Source organism: Zootoca vivipara, chromosome 1 (assembly GCF_965207765.1).
Source record: "Zootoca vivipara chromosome 1, rZooViv2.hap1.1, whole genome shotgun sequence".
NCBI lineage: Eukaryota > Metazoa > Chordata > Lepidosauria > Squamata > Lacertidae > Zootoca > Zootoca vivipara.
In genome coordinates, this window is record NC_142582.1 from 37278753 (window position 1) to 37302378 (window position 23626).

A 23626-nucleotide genomic window follows, 5' to 3' on the forward strand; every position below is an offset into this window, starting at 1 on the left:
TCTGTTTAGCCATTCAGTCGTTAATTATTTGCAGCCTATCAAGAAATGGCATTTACAAATTGTCACCAATAGTGAAGCACCACAGGTACAGTAGCAATCCCCAGCTCTGTGTTGTGTTCTGAAACTGTCATGACTATGTTTACTCCCTTTAGGGAAAGTAGCAGATGGAGTTGATAAGAATTTTCGGAGATTACAGATTACGTATTTTTTTAAGTGATGAAGGGGAGATTAGTTGTGTTTGCTGTGTCTTCTTCTGACCTCCAAAATTTAATCTGAAAGCCTCAATCCCATATGCACAGAAAATTGTATCTGTAGTGCTCTTTCCACACTACTTTTCCGGGCTTCCTGATTGCATGGAGAAAGCTCTACACGTGTATCATCACATACACACAGGTATACAGTCATACCTCAGTTTACGTCCGCTGCAGTTTGAGTACTTTCGGTTTGAGTACTCCGCGGACCCAGAAGTGTTTACTTCCAGGTTCCATGGCGTGCACATGTGCAGAAGTGATCTGTGCAGTGCACGCATGCACAGAAGTGCTCTGTCGGTGCTTCGTGCATGCACGCTATTGCCACTCCGTTTAAGTACTTTTCAGGGAGCGACCGGCTCCCCGGAACCAATTGTGTACTTAAAACGAGGTACCACTGTATGAAGAATTAAACAGTATACGTGGAAGTCAAGAGGACAGCGGAGTCTCCACCCAGTCTCCACCCAGTCATTCCAGCATTCAAGCAAGGATATCCCATTCACCATCCCATCCCACTCCTGCTTTAGCTGCAACATCACACCATTACTCTCCAGCTTGTTATATGCCAGGCATAGGCAAACTCGGCCCTCCAGATGTTTTGGGACTACAACTTCCATCATCCCAAGCTAACAGGACCACTGGTCAGGGGTGGTGGGAGTTGTAGTCCCAAAACATTTGGAGGGCCGAGTTTACCTATGCCTGTTATATGCAGTGGGAGAGCTAGGATAGCTTTACCTCAGCCCAACCCTGCTCCCTCTACTGAATGGTGGTTCAGGGTCTGGCCAATGCTTGGATGGGTGACCATTTGAGAACCACATGTATGCTGTCTTGTATTCTGTGAGGAGAGAAAGGCATAAAAACAAATAACAAAGTGAAGTCAGTTTCCAGAAAATCAATATAAATCTTGTTCCTTAAATGTTGGTAAAAATACCAACAATGATACTGTTTGTATTCCCCCCTCATCCCCCCCTCCTAAAAAACCCCCAGAATGTTTTAAAGACCTAAATTGCAAGAACAACAGCTCTATACATTTAAAAGCAAGGAAAAAATGCTTTAGCGAAAACTTCTATCATTCTCCCTCTCCCTCCCCCCCTCTGTGTTTAAAGCAGCTTTTGTGATAAATTATTTTTTTACTGAATAAAGTAAGGTGTATATTATCTGCACCTTTGATGTGTTTGCAGGAGTATTTCAAATTGAGCTATAACTGAGTTGGAAATTAGTTGCACTCTAAAAGGAACCACTCCCATGTGACAGGAATGGTGTTTTGACTTATGTCACAAGCCAAGTGAGCATAGTATTATTGTCTCAGTTCACTGGCAGGATATGTCTGTACCTACACTTTGGGTGCAGGATGTTCTCTCACCTGTCTCTTACTGTCAATTGGGGCAATTATCCAGAATTATTTCTCTGAGAACAGTGCAAACTTTTAGCATAGGCCAACCTCTCTCAGTTGACTTATTTGGGGGAAAATATATATTGGAGAACTGATTTGCATCCTTCAACTACTTCCATTTTTGTTTGTTTATTAATTTATCTCTCCCTCCCCCCCCCCGCCTTTCCATTTAAAAAATGCCTAAGGCAGCTAATGGCAATAAAATCCACAATAATTTAATTCATAAGCAAATAAGCTATATGAATGTAAATTCAGATTTTAGCAGATAACAATAGCTAGTTAAAAATAATAATTAAATTAGAACACAGAGCAACAGATAACTGGTGCAAGTACATAATTTCAGACTGATTTGTATTTATATCTAGACATAGCAGTAAGGCACACAGCACAAGTATGTACAGAGTTTGTTCCATATGCCTGGGAACTGGTGTCAATTTTTCAATGGACTCTAAAATGAAAAGGCCTATCTCGTTTAACTCTCATAGAACAGTATTTTACTACATGTCCCATTGGTGCAAAGATTACCATAAGCACAATGGGACTTTAACCACTGTCTTCCCCGTGTGCACCACACCCTCCCCAATTCTGCTTTGGAGGCTGAAAACAGGACAGCGAGTACATCTCTTTGTACTTTCTCAGATTGAAGATCTCATCCCTTAAAAGTCCTTAATGTTGTGGGTAGAAGTGGGAAGAGTTCTGCTCTCCTCCGTCACCCTGATACCGTGTTTCTCATATTATAAGACATGTCTTATATTTATTTTTTCCTCAAAAAAACACACTATGGCTTATTTTCAAGGGATGTCTTATTTTTTCCTCCTCCTCCTGCCGCGGCCGGCATTGCTGCTGTGCCTATCACTATGTCTTATTTTCGGGGTATGGCTTATATTCCTTGAATGCTTAAAAATCCTGCTATGGCTTATTTTATGGGTATGTCTTAAAATATGAGAAACAGGGTAGATTTTCCTGCGATGAAAATTAGCAGCAAATTGAGGGGAGGTGGGGATCCGAGGAAGGAACAGCTGGCTGCCTAGAAGCTAGTGGAGGATGGGGGTCCCAGAAGGAGCCTGGTTGGATGGCAAGATGGAGGAAGCTGAAACACTCTAGTGCGAACATGCCTTTGGCCTGATTCAGTTAAGACTTCTTGATTCTAGTTGAGTATCTGCAGAATGAATCTTTCTCCCAAAGCTCGCTGCAGCCTGACAGCTCATCACAAAGATCATCCTTGGAAAAAGTGAACTTGTTGCTAATATGAGAAGCTACAAAGTTAGCAAAAGCAACTTGAAACCTTCCAAGGAGAGAATGCAGCCTCACCAGCCGCATGATGCCACCAGTAAGGTCTTCACTAAGCTCTGTTTTTTCCTCCCTTGACTGCGATAATTGGGGGGGGGGAGTTATTGGTTGTGTGGCAGTGGTGATATATGGCAGGTTTTGCTTTCCAATCAATATGCAGAATTCACTTTCCCTTATCCAGATTATTGGGTTTCCAGGGAAATAAGGGACTCACATAAACACATATATCATCCTAGCTAGCTAACTAGCTACATGCAAACCACTGATAAAATCAGTAGCATATGGCATGCCAAGCAGGTAGTGCTCATCTGCCCTCCTAACAACCAAGTCACTGCTGGGAGGGAGCAGTGGGAGGCAGAGGGGTGAGGCAATGGGAAGGCTGGTACATGGCAGAGATAATCCGGCATTCCTGCCCGTGTGTTTGCTTCACACTGACCTCCCCACCATTCCCTTCAGTAGCAACTCAGTTCTTGGGAGACCAGGCAATCACTGTCACCCACCATACTACCAGCTGTTGGATAAAATGTAGATCTACCCAGGGCTTCATTCGTTCAACAAATGACCAGGGATAAACTGTGGAGTGTCTTTAATAAAGTATCTGTGCTGAGTCCTAGAATTTTATATATTTATTAAAATTTTATACCGCCTAATATCATAAAATCTGTAAGCGGTTTACATAAAAACAATAAAAACACAACAGAGTTCAAGAAAATTTCCAAAAAAACAAGCTGAGAGCAAAATGCAGCTGTATATCACACATAAAACTGAGTTGAGCCTAAAGCAAAAAAAGATTAAAAATTAATGGAGTCCAGGAAAGCTTGGATAAGCTTATACATTTTTAAGAGATGTTGAAAAGTCATTACAGAAGCTGCCTTTCCATAACAGAAGGAGCATGTTAGACATGGTTACCACACATTCCACTTTACTCCTTTCTCCACCTGCATTTTCATCCAATTATCCAACAAGTTTTGTCATTAAGCATTATGATTTTGTCCCAGTCTGCATGCAACTGAAATTTCACCTCGTAGGTCAATTAACTAAAAAGATAATGCACATTATTATTTTATTTTATTTTTGCATTGGGGGCAAATACAGATATTCTTGATGCTCGCATAAATCCTCTTTCTAAACATGGCAAATTCAGTATTGTGTGGTGCCATTAAGCATTAGAAGTCTTCTAAGATGAATGACTGGAGGAAATTATACTGTAACAATTTACTGGAAACAGGCACAAAATCATGACTCAGTGATAAATTGCTTCATTCTATAGTCTTAGATCAATTATTTAACAAAACATTTATTACTTTCGACTTGAGGCCAAGCAGTGGCATAATTTGACACAAACCAGCTTAGAGTAATACCCAGGCTATAATGCATCAGAGAGCATACAACAAAAGCAGGACACTTTTAAAATGGGGTTACAAATCAGTTATTCTTACTGTAAACCTTAGTTGTTTGGTGGAAGACACAGGCTATATAACAAAATAAAGGAAGGCCAAACAACGCAAGTACCACGCTTATACACGGCAGTGTTTTGCTGTCCAATACAATTGGGATTTTATCTCCCTTTCGCTTTATTATGCCTGCCTCATCCTTAGGGAAAGTGGCGGCAAAAGAAGCGTGTGGCTTCGCATATTCTCTATTGATTAGTAGGCTCACATAGAGCCAGGGCCAGTCCTACTGTGAGGCAGAGTGAAGCAGCCGCCTCAGATGGAAAATGCTAAATAGATAGAGCTGTGTGTTCCACATGACCTGCCCTACACTCCCTAAAATAGCCAGCTTTCCTATTGTCAGTGTCAAGATCAGATTCAGCTGCTAGCTTTTGTATATGGAATGGGGGGAGGTGCCGTTTTGTTATTTGCATCAGGCAGGGATGGTTCTGGGTTATTTAGATGCCACTTGCTTTATGACAGGCACCCCCAAACTTTGGCCCTCCAGATGTTTTGGCCTACAATTCCCATGATCCCTAGCTAACAGGACCAGTGGTCAGGGAAAATGGGAATTGTAGTCCAAAACATCTGAAGGGGCGAAGTTTGGGGGTGCCTGCTTTGTGAGGTATTTTCCCCATGGAGAGTTTGGGAGTAGGCCATGACATGTCATGTATCTATTTCTTGCTCCTAGCCTGACCCTCTCCTCCCCTGGAGGAATTGTGGGCATCCATTCAATCTCAGCGTTTCCCATGACTGTGGAAGATTAAGTTCTCCTTTAAAAGATTCATTCCTTTCTATGAGAAGAACGAGTAAGGGTGTGTACAAGCCCAAGGTCCATTGCCAGACTTTTCCTAGAGAAGCTTTACCCAAGGCAGTGGAAAAGCCATGTCTGAATAGGCTCATACAGTTTTCCCTATGAAGCAAACGTGCAACACATTCGTTACATACTAGTTGTGAAAGCCACCTTCTGTAAGTTGGCCATTATTTTGGTCATCATACGCTGCTTCTAAACAAAAAAACAATTCAGGGAACTTCATACACATTTTAATAGAACTCTTACACCCAAAGCATACCCTTGCTTTAGTTTAGCGAAGTTGATCAGAGTTCACCCAGTGATTACTCTGATTAAGTGATTCTGAAACAGAGCTGTCAGTTCGACTGAGTGAGGAGGAGATATTCTGGCATGTGTCTGGATTGGCATAGATAGGTGGAAAGAAGGAAAGAAAGAAAGACAGGTAACTGCTGGTGGTATTATGAAATAAGAAAGCAAAGGTTTGGATGAAGGAGAAATTTTATTTAGTTTGCCTTGAAAGGTGAACATACCTAACTTGTACTTTCTGAAACAATACACAATCCAAACCAGCCATCCTTCAAAATTTGCATTTCTCTGAATTTTGAAATGCAGTTCTCCAACCAAGTCCTTTTTACAAAATGCATATTACTAGGGTAAGGTGCGCACAAAAAAATGTGTGCATTGGTGAAAGTTACACGAAAGTGCACTATATGAGGAGAAATTGCTTTGCAAAAATGTGAATATTAGGCAAAATTTCATAGAAAATGTATGTTTTATGAGAGATCTACACTAAAATGCTTATGAATGCCCATGAGGACTTTTAAATTTCAATTTCTGTCAGTTTCTAATTTTTCTACCCTTGATTTCAGTTCCCCACATTTCCGCAGAAGCCTGTGAACAAAGATTGATAGCTTTATCTACTGCTAGGCAAAACTTTTGCTCTTTACTTTGTGCTTATATTCTGAATTTCCTCATAGAAAAACTTGTTTCTTGTTAAAGATCATAGATCTTCTTCTTTTCTGCTTCTTCTAAGTCATTGTTCCATTCCATGGATTTCATTATGTGGGGTGCTGTTAGGTACTTAAAGAATATATCTATACATACCTACTTACCTATCTACCTATGATGAATTGCTGGGCTCTGACCTGCACTGCATATTTGCAATGCACACAGTCACCCTATAAGTACAGTTTATTTCTTAGAAAGTTTAGGAAGGAGAAGAAGAGGTTTTGGACCTACGGCCCCTGTTCATTAGTGGATGGGGAGAGGGAATCATATTAGCTTTTCCTTTTTTCTGCTGGTTTCTTTTCAGTCATAGTAGTTGCCCTTCACTATCAAATTTTGCCATCCACCCTCCTCGCATAAGTATGATCTCACTGTATTAAATTTATTGGAGTGTATAGGTTCAGTGATACATTGGGGAAAATTCAGTTGTTTTACAATTCTGATGTAAAAAAAACACTGAGAAGAGGTAGAACACATGAAAATGAAATATGTGGAATTAATTGCTGGGATAGCAAATAATAAAACTGTAATGAAATGAAATGTGAAAAGAGCACTATCCTGGTCACAGCTTACGACCCGTAATAATCAATGGTACTATTCCTTACTATGTACTCAAGTCTCATTTATTTCAGTAGGTAGTCTAACCAAAGGTAACCATATCTCATTGATTATAATGTAAGAAATTAATCATCTGCTTAAATATCCTGTATAAATCAGTTGAACTTCTGGGATCCTGTTCAATGAAGTTTAGGTAACCCTAACGTTTGTTGTTGTTGTTGTTGTTGTTGTTGTTGTTAATGTCATTAACCCATGGTTCTTTGGACAGTACCCACCCATTATACAGTAGAAAATCCCATTGTTTTCAACAGAGTTTATTGCCTCTTTGGTTGCAGTCTAGAACAAAATTCAAAGATGAGTTAATGAAAATGGCACCATTTCCTTCATTTACTTAGTATTGTACCCACAGGATAATCCCATTACTGTCAGCCCTTCCACTTGTGCAATAAAACTTCCCTTTCCTTGCTCCTCATCATGAACTTCTGAAACTTCCAAATCTGTTGCTGGGGCTTGGAGGAAAACCCAGAGCAGATTGGGGCAGGCAAGGGGAGGGAGACTTTCCTTGCACAAATGGAAATCCTTGCAGTAACAGGATGACTTACAGTGGTACCTCTAGTTGTGGACATGATCCATTGCAGGGTGCTGTTTGCACCCCGAAAAGTCCGCAACTAGAGTGGCGCTTCTGCGCAAGCACAGAGCATGACAGAGTGCTTCTGTGAATGTGTGAAGCGCACAGAACGCTTCTGCGCACTCGCATGCGTCGAAACTCGGAAGTATACACTTCTGGGGTTGCCATGTTTGCAAGCCGAAAAGATGCAACATGAACCTAACGCAACACGAGGTATGACTGTAGTTATATACAACACTTAGAATTATGCACCACTGTATTCAGACTCTGGAATGAATATACTGTACTTGCATTTGGCCTCAGCATTAAATGAATCCGCAAGATGGCTTAAAATAATTAGTATTAATATAGCAGAAGCCTATGCTTTTAATGCCTTATTGAGAATAATTTAATGTAAACATAAAAATTTATATTATTTATTGTAGTTTATGATGAAATGAGCTTCATTATGTAGCTTTTTATGTTTACTCTGCTGTGTAAAACTGATTTGTTCCAAATGAAATTCTTCAACAGGGATCTTAAAATGAACACACGATTCCTTGCTAGCATAGGTCTGAGGCTGTATAAAATCTATCTATATAAAAACTCAACAAAGAAGAATGGGTATGAAGGAAAGTCATAAAAAAATCTAATAAAAAGGTCTTGATATCTAACTAGATTTTTGCCACTGTCCAGCATTTCACTGGAACATGACAAAAATATAGAAGCCCCCTGTCATTTAAAATATCAACTCCTTCCTATGTAGAAACATTTATACCTGGAATTAATCAAATTCACTCACTTGAGAATTCCCTGGTGATGAATGGCAGCCCTTGGCAGATGACAGTACTAGCACAAAAGGTTCAAAGCAATGAGGGGAAAACAGAAATCATTAGAACACCTGGATTCAGGGAACAGTTAGGATTGTTAAATGTAAGCATCCTGGGTTTGTGTTTTTATTTATTCTTAAAGTATTTTTATTGGGGAAAGCTTGCAATAAAAGATGCTACTCATGTGAGGTCAAGGAAAGTTTGTCCGAAAAAGAATAAGAGTGGAGACAATAAAGAATCAGTGGCTTGACTCTCTTCAGAGCTGAAAAATGACTGCCTCGAGAGAATCCAAGTTCAAAATCAGACCTTATTTTTCTCCTTTTGATTAATAACCTATAAAAGTGATGCAAAGAGCGAAGTGTCAGGCAAATTAGCAGACGATGACAAACTTTTAAAGGCAGTTAAGTCTGAAGGAAGCTGCTCAAAATGACAGAGTGCACTACAGCACAGAGCCCCAGGGGAATGGAACGGGTACAAAATGGCAAACAACACCACGCTGATAAATAGAAAATGATAAATCATCTGCAGTGCGGGTGGGTGGAAACCACTTCTTGTCATTATATGACTTGCCACTTAAGAAAGAGAACTTGGGATCGTTTTCCCTACTCAGCACTACGGAAACAAGTTTCCATATGCGAATCAATCCCACTGCACGTGAAAATAACTTCTCAACATACACATATACCTCCTGTATATGCTCATCTGTTAGGTTCTTTACTGTAGCAATGGTTTCCCTCCACATCTGCCAGCATCTAAACAGCGTTGTGTAGGAATATGAGACCAAGACTTCTTTATGGCCCTGACCAGAGAGAGATATCTTGCCCCCTCATTGCTGACCCTCCTGTTTTGGCAGGCTTTGGGCCTGCCACATTGCCTCTCCCTCTCCCCACACTGCTGCTTTGTCTCATTGTGTCATGGTTTTCAACTTTTAAACAGCTCTGGTTTTGAATCTCTTTTGCCTTTTGAGATATTTTAATTTATTTGAGACACCTCAGGAATCAAAGATGGGAAGGCAGGATATAACCATTTGTATATTAAATAAATGCATGCAGGGAAGATTTAAGACAAAAGGTAACATCCTATTGCTGTATTTGTGGAACCTACACTCATTCCTTTCCTGCGCTGGCTACAAAGCAGGCATTTCCTTCCCGTTGACCAGCTTAAGGTCAGCCCAAGACTTTTTGCTGCCTGCAAGGTGAAGGAGAAGGTGGTGCTTCCTCCATTCCATGTACAAAAGCCAACAAGACCAGCAAGTGGTTTTTTTGCTGGTGATGGGAGAGAGTCCCCTGGATGCAGCATAGGCTGTGTGGCACACTGAGAACTGATCGCTCTCTCCTCCTTAGCATATGCTGCCTGAGACTGTCACCTCACTCTGCCTAAGTTTAAAAGTTATATTTTTGTCTACTTAGAATTAAGCAGAGATTATCATTTTTCAGACTCTGTCTCAGCTGAATCTTACACATTTCCTTACTTCTTACAAGCCAGCCCCACATCTTGTCAATTTATTGTTGTGCCAATGTTAAGCACTTTTGAGACCAGCTGATTTCAGCTGATTTCAAGCATATGCAGAGCATCTTCATTAAAACCATTGGGACTTTCTGTGGGTGGCCCTAGTCCTACAGTGGTACCTCGGTTTACAAACACAGTTGGTTCTGGAAGTCTGTACTTAACCTTAAGCGTACTTAACCTGAAGCGAACTTTCCCATTGAAAGTAATGGAAAGTTTAAGAGCTTTGAGAAGAAAGGGAAACCGATCTGAGTCTTGCAAGATGGCGCTGGTCTGCGCTGGAAGATTGACGCAGCAGGAGAGGCACTCCAGACAAAGAGAGATTTATGGGGAGGCCGGACTGATTAAGATTCAAACAGGAGAATGAATATGTGTTAAATCTCATTTGATGCTTATCTCAGCAGCTGTGGAAAAAAAATGAATGAAAGAAAGAAAACATCTAGAGCGACTGTTGGGAAAGATCGGGATTATAACGGACTTTGAGTGACGATTAGGACATTAGAATAAAGACGGCAGTGTGGACAGTTGTCAGGAATCCCCAAATATTGAAGCATGGGAACTGAATTTTTTTTTTTATGATTTGGCATAACATTCGGTTTAATTGATATGTATTTGTATAATTTGAAATAATGGATGTGATATAATTGTGTTTTAATTGGAAAAATTAATAAATAGATTTAAAAAAGAAGAAGAAAGTAATGGAAAGTGGATTAATCCGTTCCAGACGGTCCTTGGAGTACTTAACCTGAAAATACTCAAACTGAGGCATACTTAAACTGAGGTATGACTGTATCTAATATGTATGAACCTCTGACTTATTCTTCCTCAGATGTTAGGCCTAGTCTGCAGTCTCTTTTCTCTGTTTTCTCTTCTACTGTAGCAATTTAGATTGTATGGTCTTTGGGGGCAGGCAACTCTCTTTTGTTTATGGGATTAGTGTTCTTGGGTTTCTTGCTTATTTTAAAGCACCATAAACTACAATGTCAGGCCATTACATTGCCTTACTACTGCTTCTATAACTACTACATTACTTACATCTAATACTACATTGTTACTACTATTGTATTCCCAGATTTATTTCCAGTCTTCATATGGTGACAGTTTACAGAATAGAGAGAAAAAAAATGCAAACTACTGAATTGTAATACCTGTGGAATACTTTGGTCCTTTGTGTTGAATGTGGACACAGTCATAAACCAATTTCTTTACAGAAATTCTCCAGAATGGCTGGTTTATGATATTAGCCTTTGCATCTCATTTGTTACAGATGTGGAAACAAAGTGTCTAGTTCATTTTCAGTCAATGTTTCAAAATTAGATTAAACAAATTGGAGGTTGCTGCAGCAAATTAAATGATGGCTAGGTAGCCAAAGAGAATAATTTGATGTGGTAACTCTCCAAGGGTGCACATTTAAGTATTAGACCAAGGGAAACCACTACTTGAATTTGATTTGCAAATCTGCAGAGCTCTGTTCATCATAGCAAGAGCGCATCATTCTTTAGTGCAGATACCTATGTAGTCATGTGTCCTGCCTCTCCATATAATAAAAATGTAAGGCTGTCATTATACAGCCGCCATTGGAGGATCTGTAGTTCCGCATCACAATCCTGGATTTGCATTAAGTCAGGGCAAGGTACTGGAAGGGGGAAATGAAGGCAGGTTGCACAACAACAAAAGTGATGAAACGGGAGTGAGAAGAGACACAAACTGGGAAGGGGAAAGTGGTGGTTTAAAACAATGGCAGAGGTTTGAGTAAAGCATGGGCGGAGAATCACTGAGAGGAAAATTGTAGTTTTAAATAACAGCAGAGGTTTGAGCAAAGCAGGGTTGTTGGAATACTGGGGGGGGGGGAGGCTGTCTCTGCTATTTTTGCTAGCTAAAACTGTTTTTAGAAAACCATTATGTCCCCTAATTGCTGCTTTTCTCAGGTGTAATGGCACACTTTCCTAAATAAGTGCTGTACAAGTTCCATTGCAAACATCAAGGTTAACTTTTTTTTTAGCTCTATCAAGTAAAAATGTTACTTGATAGTGGTGCTAAATTGTAAAGTAAAAACCCCTTGCCGTGCCCCCAAGTGCGTTGCTGTGAGTTACCCCCCCCCAGTGGCCTAGTGGGGTCCTGGCAGGGGCCTACATAAAACAAAGGCTGTGCTGTGACCTGTGCTCCATGTGCTTGTCCTCTCCCCCCCCCCAGGCCTAGTGGGGGCCTGGCAGGGGGCTACATAAAACAAAGGCCATGCTGCGACCTGCGATCCGGGCGCTCAACCTCCCCCCCCCTTGGGCCTAGTGGGGGGCCTAGCAGCCTGGCAGGGGCTAGGGGTCTGATAATGGCCGCCTTGGTGGTTTCAGTTGCTTGGTTGATGATGTCATTTGGTTTGTGGGTGTGGCTTAGATTTCACAGGAAGGGAAGGGGTGGAGGAGGGTATAATGCCACTTGAGGGTGCTGTTTGACTTGGTGGAAAACCAGGTTTCTACCTGCCCAGATGTGAGATGTCAGGGATTTTGGTCCCCAACAACGCTCGGGGAGTGGCCTGGATCGTTGTGTCAAAATTTCAGGATGATCGGTCAAGCGGTTACGGAGAAAAGTATGGCCGACACTTTCAAGATTTTTACATATATATATATATATATATATAGATATAGATATAGATATAGATATAGATATAGATATAGATATAGATATAGATATAGATATAGATATAGATATAGATTTCATACTATATGTACATGTTGGAAGAGACTGAATACGCAAGTATTTATCTTAATTTACTATTCTGCCACCTGTTTTTTAAAAAAGCAGTTACTCACTGATAGCTTTTAGGGTAAGGATGGATAAGAAATTAAAACAAAGCACCAGTGAAATGTGACGATTTGGAGTGCTGGAAATGCAATAGATATTCTTTTCCACTGCTTTTCTATTTGAAATCCCAATTATGATAAGCAAATGACAAACCTAGGATTATGTTTGCAAGCCTGGAGGAGACAGATTAAGTGAGCAAAAAATAACAAAGTTGAGGAATCTTCTTGCTTGGGTGACTTGCCATGGGAGCCAAGCGGTGTCGTGAGGGGAGGGGGGTGCTGGAAGTATATTGTTCTTGTCCACGTTACACTTCTGCTGAAGATAAATGAGGGACTTAATGTACTGGTATTGTCAATCTGTTACTCTTCACAGACACTAAATTCACATTTTTTAAAAAATAAAGGTAAGAAAAGCAATTCACTTCAAAGGGTTGCTGCAATATATCATTCATGATTTACTGCATATAAGCACCAATAGCATAAACATTTAAAATCATCAGTAGAGCTGTAAAACGGAGAAAAATGTTTTAAGATAAATTTGTGTCTTTTGCTACTCTGTGTAGCACTGAGGGGACCACAATAAGCTTTCAACAGAGTTTTATATATATAAAAAACACACCAGCTTATTTCTACCATAAACCACTCCAGGCAGCAGGATTTTCAGTATCATGTTTTATCCCGTGCTGATCAGATACCATCACAGCTGATAGGTATTTCTCCCCAGTTGCCTGAAAATCAGGCCACATATTATAGAGCTGGCTATTCACCAAATAAATTTGATCTCTCTCTCTCTCTCTCTCTCTCTCTCTCTCTCTCTCTCTCTCTCTCTCTCTCTCTCTCTCTCTCTCGCATACACACACACACACACACACACACACACACACACACACACACACGGAGAGAGCTCGGTTTTTGAACGTAATCTGTTCCAGAAGACCTTGCGAGTTCTGAAATGTTTGAAAACCAAAAACTCAATAGCCAGCAGGTAGGCCTCCAGATCTTGCACTCAGCAGAAGCCGCATGGCATGTTTGACTTCCGAGGTGTGTTTGAAAACCAAAGCATTTACTTCCGGGTTTACGGCATTCGAAAACCAAAATGTTCATCAGCATTGCCAATCCCTCTGCCATTGCCCCACACTAATCCCCTAGGGCTTCCACTTCCCACTTTCACCATCGCAACCCCATTTCTTTCCTCTATTTCTGCCGGCATGCTTTGCGCCCTTGTTTTCACCTTCATCCACATGCCCATGCCTCTCCCCTCCTTTTGTGCCTACCCCCTTGCAAACCACACCTATGGTAACTCCCTGGATCTTCCTTTCCCACACATTGCAACAACTAAGCACCCTTCTTGCCTTCCACCCAATTCTGAAGCCACCAGACTGCCCTGTTCTTCAGACCTTTTCATGTTCCTGCATGAAATGGGTGGCGACAGCCTTACATTTCCATGTACTCTACAAAGGAAAATGAATTCTGTACACCCTCCAGCCATATTCATAAACCCCAAAAGGCCTTGGGGAGTGTGCACATGTCGACTCAGGTTTCCTTTTCCTGAGTCCAGCCCCCTTTTCACCATTCTCAGCTCTTCCCCAGTCAGCTGAGCAGTGCTTGGGTGGTTGCAGGCAGGGAGAAGTTTTAAACCTTCCCTCCCACATTTCATAACAGCAGCATGAGATCAGACATCATGGGAATCACATGGAAGATCCAACCAGATGAGGAAGGGTCACCCAGCAGTGAAAGCCCTTTGTAAAAACATCCTGCTGCTAGTGCTCTTCCTTAAACCTCCAAAAGCCAGAAATTTAAAGAGCAGCTTGAGAATGTTTGAAAATCCTTTGTAACCTACCTGCACTGCTCCTTAAACCTATTACATTATTGGAGCTAATTGAAAGCCCTTTCCCCAAGCCTCTCCCACTCCTGGTACACCGCAGTGACGCCGATGATAGGAGGTCATGTAAACACTGCTGGACCACCAACCACTACTGATGTGCTGCACATTGTTTGGACGATGGGGAGTGATGCCCAGTCACCAAAACAATAAAGAGCTGCTTAACTTTAAGCTTTGGATTGGGAGCCACGGAGAAGACAGGGATGACTGAAGACAGGGAAATGTGTTACTTTTGCTGCCTTACTTCTTTTGCAGTCACAGAAGTTGTGCATTTCAGATACATTTGGGGGAGAGTTTAGGGGGTATTGCATGCATCGCATGCCATAGAATTCATGTTAAAATATTGCCTTAGTGATTCTTTGTCTCAGTACTAATTACAACTGCCAGCCCATTCCTAAAAATTGTCTGTTCTTCCCTATTTTCCAGCCTTCACCACCTGTACCTCACTATGAAAGAGGTATAATAAAAAGATGAGTGGAAAAAAATGATTGACAGCAGGGGAGTGTGATGGGCAGGGTGGGAGAAAATGACAGATGGAGAGCTGAGCTGAGAAGTGACAGTTAGAAGGGATGAGTTGAGAGACAGCTGCACAGAGAGCTGCAGCTTGAAGAAACGAATGAGATCAGGGAGAGTGAAGATATAGGAAAATAGCTGGAAGTTATGGCAGCTAATGTAGTGGGAGCAGGTTAGGCATAAACACTATTATTTGGTGTTATAAAGGTAAAGGTAAAGGGACCTGACCATTAGGTCCAGTCGTGACTGACTCTGGGGTTGTGGCGCTCATCTCGCGTTATTGGCTGAGGGAGCCAGCGTACAGCTTCCAGGTCATGTGGCCAGCATGACAAAACCACTTCTGGCAAATCAGAGCAGCACATGGAAATGCCGTTTATTTATTTATCTACTTGCACTTTTGACATGCTTTCAAACTGCTAGGTTGGTAAGAGCTGGGACTGAGCAACGGGAGCTCACCCCATCGTGGGGATTCAAACCGCCAACCTTCTGATCAGCAAGCCCTAGGCTCTGTGGTTTAAACCACTGTGCCACCCACTATTATAGTGATTTTTAAATCTGTGGATATGTTATGCTCTAGGGCAGTGTTTCCCAACCTTTGGTCTCCTGCTGGTTTTGGACTACAGCTCCCATCATCCCTAGCTAGCAAGACCAGTGGTCAGGGATGATGTGAATTGTAGTCCAAAAACAGCTGGAGACCAGAGGCTGGGAAACACTGCTCTAGGGAATAATAGCTTAGGAGATCTCACCCCACATGCTGAGTACATTGTTATGAGTTGCTAGACCTCTCTAAATCCCTGGATCCAGTAAGTGCTAGAATCATAGCTGCCAAGTTATCCCTTTTTTTAAGGGATTTTCCATTATGCTGAATAGGCTTCCTCACGAGAAAAGGGAAAACTTGGCAGCTATGGTTAGAATCAAGGTGTCAAGCTGGGTGCCAGACTTCCAATCATTCGATCCAGCAAGTGTTAAAAGCTAATCAAGTCAGGCTAAATTTTTGTGTTGAGGTGATTGCCTGTGTGATAGGCCATTAAGAGGAAAATAACATCAAGGTGGCTCAGTGTGAGATGGCAAACGGGTGAGGACCCCCTCTCTCAACAGCTAAAGCTAGAGTTTAGAGTAGGGAGGTTAGACAAGGAGTTATGTAAGTTAGAAGCTGCATGGAAAAGGCTGCAGGCTGGAAAGGCAGAGAGGCAGAGCACAATATTTGATTTCTGCTCGAATCAAAGGCTGCAGCTATGAGAGAAACAAGAAACTTTTGTTAATGCTGCACACCCCTCCATCGTAAGCCCAAGTTGGATATATGTGTAAATAAACCATATATCATAAAGACATCCAGGGGCTCAGACTTGGGGCCCACACTGCGGGTGCCCAACATTAGTGCCCACTGTGCCGCACCATAATGACACCCGCCGGCAGCCTGACTCCACCTCCAGGAGCTGCCCCCCCTGCCACAGCTGCTGCCCGCCACCTCTGCATATCACCTACTGCCTTAACTCTGGCGCTCAGGCCCTGGAGGTGGCAGCAGGTGGTGGAGGCTGGCAGCCACAGCAAAAATGTGAAGACATCACAGTCTCCACTGTGTTTCATTTCCTAAAATAACATCAACCCTGGGTAAAGGCCTGGAACCCATGGAATCTCGCACCGCTTGGAGATTTGGGTGGCATGCAGCAATATAAAAGGAGACCAGGCCTTGCAAGAGGTTTTGAAAGCTTTGGAGTGGGAGAGCAAGGAGAAGCTGCTGTTTCTACCAAGGTTACACTTCTATGCTGCAATAAGGGAATTGGTTTGGCAGCTTGTCGGATAAGGGTTTTTGATCCAAAGAGTCCATAATCCCAAACCAAGAGTTGGCAAGCATAAGCAGCACCCTATCACTTAAGCATGCCTCATCGTCTCACTGGGACCAATAGAGTAACAACAGTATGTACCAGACTGCTTGGTAATTGAACAAATGCTCATTAAAAACAAAACAAAACACAGACAGAGCAAGCCTATGCAGGTTTGCACAGAAGCAAGTCCCATGGATGTGATAGATATTTATGAGGAAGACTTGTTTCTTATTTCCAGCCTTTTAAACTCGCTAATTCTTGCAACAATGTAAAAATAATACAGTATCAGGAATGCACATCATTCCATTTCACATAAATTGCAATTGCAATTAATTTTAAGCACCCTCAAATAGTTTTCTCTGCACAGCCGTTGCTTTCAAGCTTGATATTTGAGAGATGGATAGAATACGTCATAAAATACAGTATCTTGTTACCACCTGAGTTTAGTGACAAGAACGCCTATTAATCTGAAGCGTAAACACTTCAGCCTGTCAGGCAGCAGAAGGGAAGCTGTTTCATCTAGCCACATCTGTAGCTGAAGACGATAAGTTGACATCTGCAAGCAGCCTGGTAGACATCTGAAGCTGTTGCTATGCTGCATACAGCAAAATGTATCCTATGCGGGTATTACCTATCTCTAGAATGGCAGGGGGACTGACAGCTGCATTCACCCTCACAAGAATATGCACATGCAGACGGTGTGTGGGTGTGTGCGCGCACACAGACAGACAGACAGACAGACAGACAGACAGAGGCAGACAAATATAGAGGAACACAATCCCCCTTCTGCAGCAAAAATTGGTAGGGTCTTGGGGAGATAATAAAATATGTATTGGAAGTTCAGATAAGACCCTTAATAGGGTGTTAGCTAGCCCCGCCCTAGAGCATAGGAATCAACTTTTAGGTGCTGTGGGGGCTTCGGCCCCCACAATAAAATATTTGAGGGGGCCATCTCCTCCCAAGTTGATGAGAATGGTCATTCAAACAGTGTGTGTGCACCACATCATGTGATTATATGGGATGGGGCTTCCTATGTCCCCACAACATTTTATTTAAGTTGGCACTTTAGAGTGTTTAATGATCCCCATTCTAGAGTATTAGCATCCCTTCAGTTTCTCTATTCCCTCAATCATTTTGCTTGCCCCTCTCTGAACCTTTGTCAACTCCACAATATCGTTTTTGGAGGCCAGGCAACCAGAATATTCCAACTGCAGTTTTGGTCATCAGGGCCGGCCCTCCATGAGGCAAGGTGAGGTGACTGCCTTAGGTAACAGGATCCACAGGAGCAGCCAATCTTGATGTAGATCAGGCATCCCCAAACTGCGGCCCTCCAGATGTTTTGGCCTACAACTCCCATGATCCCTAGCTAACAGGACCAGTGGTCGGGGAAGATGGGAATTGTAGTCCAAAACATCTGGAGAGCCGAAGTTTGGGGATGCCTGATGTAGATCTTTATTCCTCCCTTGTTCTTCTTGTAAATGTTTACTCATACCTTGATCCCTGGTGGGGAGGTGGGGTCACTATTTGGTGGTTTGCCTCCAGTGCCAAAATAACTTGGACTGGCTGTGCATGCCTTAGATTTGTATAATAGCATTATAATTTCAGCAGTTTTCAGTTCCTTTCCTAATGATCCTTTTTCATAGTTGCCACACATTCGGTCAACGTCTTCATTGATTGCACTACAACCCCAATGGTTCATTCCTGGTCAGTCACGGCCAATTCAGACCTCATGAGAATACAGTATACGTGAAACACACACACACACACAGAGAGAGAGAGAGAGAGAGAGAGAGAGAGAGAGGTTCTAGTTACAGGTAGGTAGCTGTGTTGGTCTGACGTAGTCGAAACAAAATAAAAAAATAAAAAAAATCCTTCCAGTAGCACTGGGGTCCCCAGACTTACCTGGGCTTTGGGCCGGTGCCCGCCGCACCGACCGCGTGGCGGGCCGGAGGGCAGGGGAGTGCGCGCGCAGCGGGCTGGAAGGCGGGGGAGTGCGTGCCCGTGCGCATGCGCACACACACTTACTGGTGCACTGGCACGCTTCCCGGTCGGAAAAAATGCCGAAAATCGCTTGTGTGCATGCGTATGGGCCTCCCCGACCTGGAAGTGCACCTCCCCCGACCCGGAAGTGCACCGGAAATGACCTCTTCTGGGTCGGGAGAGGCCCATACGCATGCGCACAAAGGATTTTCGGCGATTTTTTTCCCGATTTGGAAGATCGCCGCCGCGCCGTAAGAGCGGGCGGCGGCAGCGGGCGGTGGGGGTCGCCGCGGGCCGGATTGGAAGGCCAATTGGGCTGCATCCGGCCCGGGGGCCGTAGTCTTGGGTCCCCTGCGAGTAGCACCTTAGAGACCAACTAAGTTTGTCATTGGTATGAGCTTTTGTGTGCATGCACCCTTCTTCAGATACCAATGATAAACTTAGTTGGTCTCTAAGGTGCTACTGGAATGATTTTTGTATTTTTTTATTTTGTTTCGACAGAGAGAGAAAGCTAGCTGTCACTTGTATTTAAGCAACACATCCTTTTAATTATTCTAAAACGATCTTAGTAAATCATTTTAACAATACCTTCCTAATGCATCAAGATCAGCATTCTGTTTCCATTAGAAAGACAGCAACTCCAATGTAATATTTCCTTGTAATAATTCGTCAGCCAGTTTGTGAAGAGACAGTCATGGGAGAATGGAAAATGCTCATTTACCTAGTGTGGCCCCATGGCTTTCTTTTGAAATTATTATAGTTGTAGCAAATCACAAAAGAAGTTACATTGCCCTGAGTAGTGACACTAACATTACAAATAATTGCGGGTCATTCCTGAATGAACCTACTCTAAATACTGGGTACAAGCAAAATATACAGTTTGGGTCCTTTAAAACACACACACACACACACACACTGTTTTGGCCTGATTAGGAGCACTTGGCTGACAACCCTACTTTTATTGAATTTGCCAGTGGATTTGTTGAAAATGTCAGCATCGGGGAACATGGCAACAACTGCTCCATTTGTGTATGTGTGTGTTTGCTAAAGGGTGTGTAAATTGTAGCAGCTGGACTGCATGCAGCTGGACTGTGGATTGCATTCTTTGCGGACCAGGGTGTGTGCTCATAACTGGAGAAGGGGGGTTCCTATTGGAAAAGTAGAAACTGGCAAAACAGTCAGTCCTACCTAGAACAGAAAGTTAAAGAAAAATGAGCACAAGCAGAAAGGAGAGCTGATGCGTCTTCCTGCAACGCTCCAAGACTTCTAAAAAAAGTTCATTCTTAACTGCAGACGTATGGATACAATACCCTTGGGACAACATGCAGCAGCAGCCCTTCTGCCTCCACCTGCAATTCTTAGCTGCTTCAGCTCTTGCCTGGAGTTCCTTCTTGAGCTTTGGTCCTGGGACAGCTGAACTAGGTAAGGATCCTGAGCTTTTAACACTTGGTCCTTTCTGGGGTGTGGGGAAGGCTGGTGGTAAGCTCAAAGGAGAATGAACTGGGAAGGGTAAAGGGTTTGCCTATTGGGATTTACACCAAAACTCAGAAATTATGCAAAACAAAAACAGCACATTTCTGTTCCCAAGTAAGTTGGAAGTAGAGTTAAATGTAGTACTGTAGATTTTGAGGGATGCAAGCCATCCGCTCACCACTCTAACTTCATTCTGATGCTTTTTACATAAGCACCAGTCCTACTTGTTTCAATGGAATTTTCTTCAAAGAGTTGTTAGGCTTGAAGTATTAGTATATCTTGTTATTTCTCTTTGAAAGCATATAAATGAAACAAAACAGAAATCTTTGAGATATGCTTGTTAGAGGTGGGGTGGGGAGTTAAATACAGGAAAATACTTAAATTGAGTAAATTAAAACCCCTTTAAAACAGGTCCTGTAAGAAGAAATGTTTTGGTGTTGTCTTTTTAAATGCCGTTGTCTTAATGGCTTACTTAGCAATATAAAATTTCAAGATAGGAAAGTAATTTTTGTGGTGATGGTGGTAGCATTCGTAAATGAAATACCTAATTATCCAGTAACTGGATACAGATTTTAAATGCACAGAAAAGATGCTGCTGTTTAGAAGTATTGATATAATGGACAGACAACAAAAAAAGAGTAAAATGCACAAGCTACCGTAACCGTGATACTTTGACAGCATCTGTTTAACAGGTTGCATACTGCAAGGACAGTCAGAAGGTAAAAAAACACTTCAAATCATAGAGAGGGCATGGCATTTTAAAAGGTCACATTGCTGGAGGTCACATGTATGTGCATGCAGGCAATTCACATGTGCATCATTAGCTGGATGGATCATTGTGCACGCATAATTCTCCACCGTTATTCAGCTGCCAGTGCTGTGCATGTATTAACCTGATAGTTAAAGGCCCTTAGCACAGAGCTAAGGGATGTTCAGGGATGGGAGTAGAGAGGACTCTGTGCAGTCCTCCATCTCTGCAAAGCAGCTGATCAGTGCGACTGAATCATAAAAGGCTATGTGCACCCATAGCTGGAATGGGGTACGCTAAGCAAATCTCCTTATTGCCAAATATATACAGTACTGCAGTATTTCAGAAAATAAGTTGCAAGTGCTGGACCGTCTGTTGATTTCAAAAGTGATCAATGGGTAGCATTCATTTGGCATATACTGTATAGAGAAAGAGCTATCTAAAGCATCCTTCATTTGAATTTCAAAGGGTCACCCAGGAAGGTTTCCAGGGCTAAAAACAAGGCAAACCACCTTATCTCCTTGATCTTCAAACAGTGTCTCTAATTTCTAAACCCCTTTGAAGGGTTGCCAGAGTATAAGTGGTTACTTATCTGATAGAAAAGACTTTACACCAAGGGGAGATGACTTTTTAATTCCTGGAGGCAACTGATTTCCGTTTCTGGGGTTATATCCAATGAAAGTAATATTTATAGACACTGGGACAGATGCAAATGATGGGAGAGGTGAGCATTATGAAAGAGTTATGAAACGTGATTGCCTTCCTTTTTTCATTTCTTGCTGAGTATTCCACTCAAATGAAATTGCTTGGAAGGAGTTTGCATTGTGACAGATTGCACTGCGACATTATGATGATATTAACAAAACCATATGCTGTTTGCTTTTATATTCTGGTGATAACAAATCTGCTAATTCCACTGTGGATAGGGGGAAAGCAACCAAGTAGCTGTCTGCAGATGCCTCATTAAGGAGAAGAGAAAAATCTTAAGGAGCAGGAAATAACATTTTCTTTGTGATTTTCTCCAGCAACATTTACAGGGCAAGGACTGGGTAATGATTAATGAAACTCTCATTATTTTTGCACTTTCATGTTTCCTTGTGCAAGAAGAAACATGAAAGGGTTACCAAAAGTGTTTGTAGCTGCTTTCTGTAGTTATTACTTGAATTAAGCACTATGCACAACACAGTAATAAAAGCTACTGGTGATTCTTGGGTGTAGGTAGGAGATGTGACTCTAGGCAGAACCAAAGTACACTGAACCAAACATGCAGGTCAGTGTGCGCATGCACTCACGCATGCGTGTGTGCGCGCACCCACACCCACCACAAATGCCTTTGGGCCACTTCTGGCTGCTGAGCCACAAGTAAGCAATTAATAGGAGAATGTGGGATCAGTGTCTGTCTTCCCCTCATTCTGAATTTCCCTTCCTTTCCTACCAGCTCTAAGGGCAAAACTGCATGTTATGTTAATCACATGGTTTGCCACTGAGTGCAAGATTTCACCGCTCAATAGCCATTTTGGAGGCCCTACTCAGGATAATGACTCTGGCAAGGAGCAGGGGAGACCTGCTATTTGCAAGGGAGCAAAGCTCCTATGGCTGTAGCCTCATTGAAAATAGCATGGTCCAGTCTAAATCACAACAGGGACAAGGGATGAAGGAACCCCCATTTCCCATGTCAGAATCCCAAAACTAATCTCCCCCCCCCCAATGCTGGCTACAAGTGAAAGAAAAATATGATTAACATGACATGCAATTTGGGGGTAGGTTACCTTGTGATGCGGCAGAGGGCCTTCTCGGTAGTGGCGCCCGCCCTGTGGAACGCCCTCCCATCAGATGTCAAAGAGAAAAACAGCTACCAGATTTTTAGAAGACAACTGAAGGCAGCCCTGTATAGGGAGGCCTTTAATCTTTAATCAATTATTTTATTCTTCTGTTGGAAGCCGCCCAGAATGGCTGGGGAAACCCAGCCAGACGGACGGGGTATAAATAATAAAATATTATTATTATTATTATTATTATTATTATTATTATTATTATTATTAAGCATAATATTAGTGTTGGTGAATGCTGCCAACAGATTTCTCCAAAATTCAAAGTGAGTTTGGAAATTCCTCCTCAGACAAGAGTATAGAAATTTCCGCGGCATTTTGTGTGGCATGATTGGGGGATGGGCGGTAGTATTCCAGTCGCCTGCAATAAATAGATAAACAACAGATAAATGACATAAAGACAATGTTTTGACCATTTAATTCAATGGCAGGAGTATATTTGTGTAAAGACAAAAGCCACTATCCCCCCTTTCAGTGTCTCTCCCTTCTTGGTGTGCTCAAACTTATCCTTCTTCCATTCTTCAGCTCATGTGAGGGAGATAAAGGATGCAGAGCCCTCAAATACTCTACAGGTACATACAGTGAAGCTACTTTACTCAAACCTCTGCCATTGTTTAGAACTGCCATTTTCCTCGCAGTCTCACCCCCTTCTCCCTGCCATGTCAGGCAGTTGTTCAACCTGCCTTCATTTTTGCTGCCCTGTCCCAACCTGACTTCATGTAAATCCAGGATTGTGATGTGACACTACGAATTTTCCAATAGGTGTTGCTTGATGACATTCTTACATTTTTATTATAAATAGGCTAATATACAAATGGAAAGCTTATGGCTCCATTACGATATGATTACACTGCTGTTCAGGATTGTTGTTGTTGTCTAGTCATTTAGTTGTGTCCGACTCTTCATGACTCCATGGA

General features: G+C 42.3%; 1 protein-coding gene across 1 annotated transcript in view; it reads left to right on the top strand.

Moving 5' to 3' along the window:
• Nucleotides 1-19923: 19923 nt before the first annotated feature.
• The window catches only part of LOC118083125 (von Willebrand factor D and EGF domain-containing protein-like), a 197977-nt gene continuing 194274 nt past the window's right edge, over nucleotides 19924-23626 (top strand). Inside the window, exon 1 of the mRNA XM_088661848.1 lies at nucleotides 19924-20081. Coding sequence (XP_088517974.1) covers nucleotides 19982-20081 — 100 coding nt within the window. The 5' untranslated portion in view covers nucleotides 19924-19981. The remainder of the gene's footprint in view (nucleotides 20082-23626) is intronic.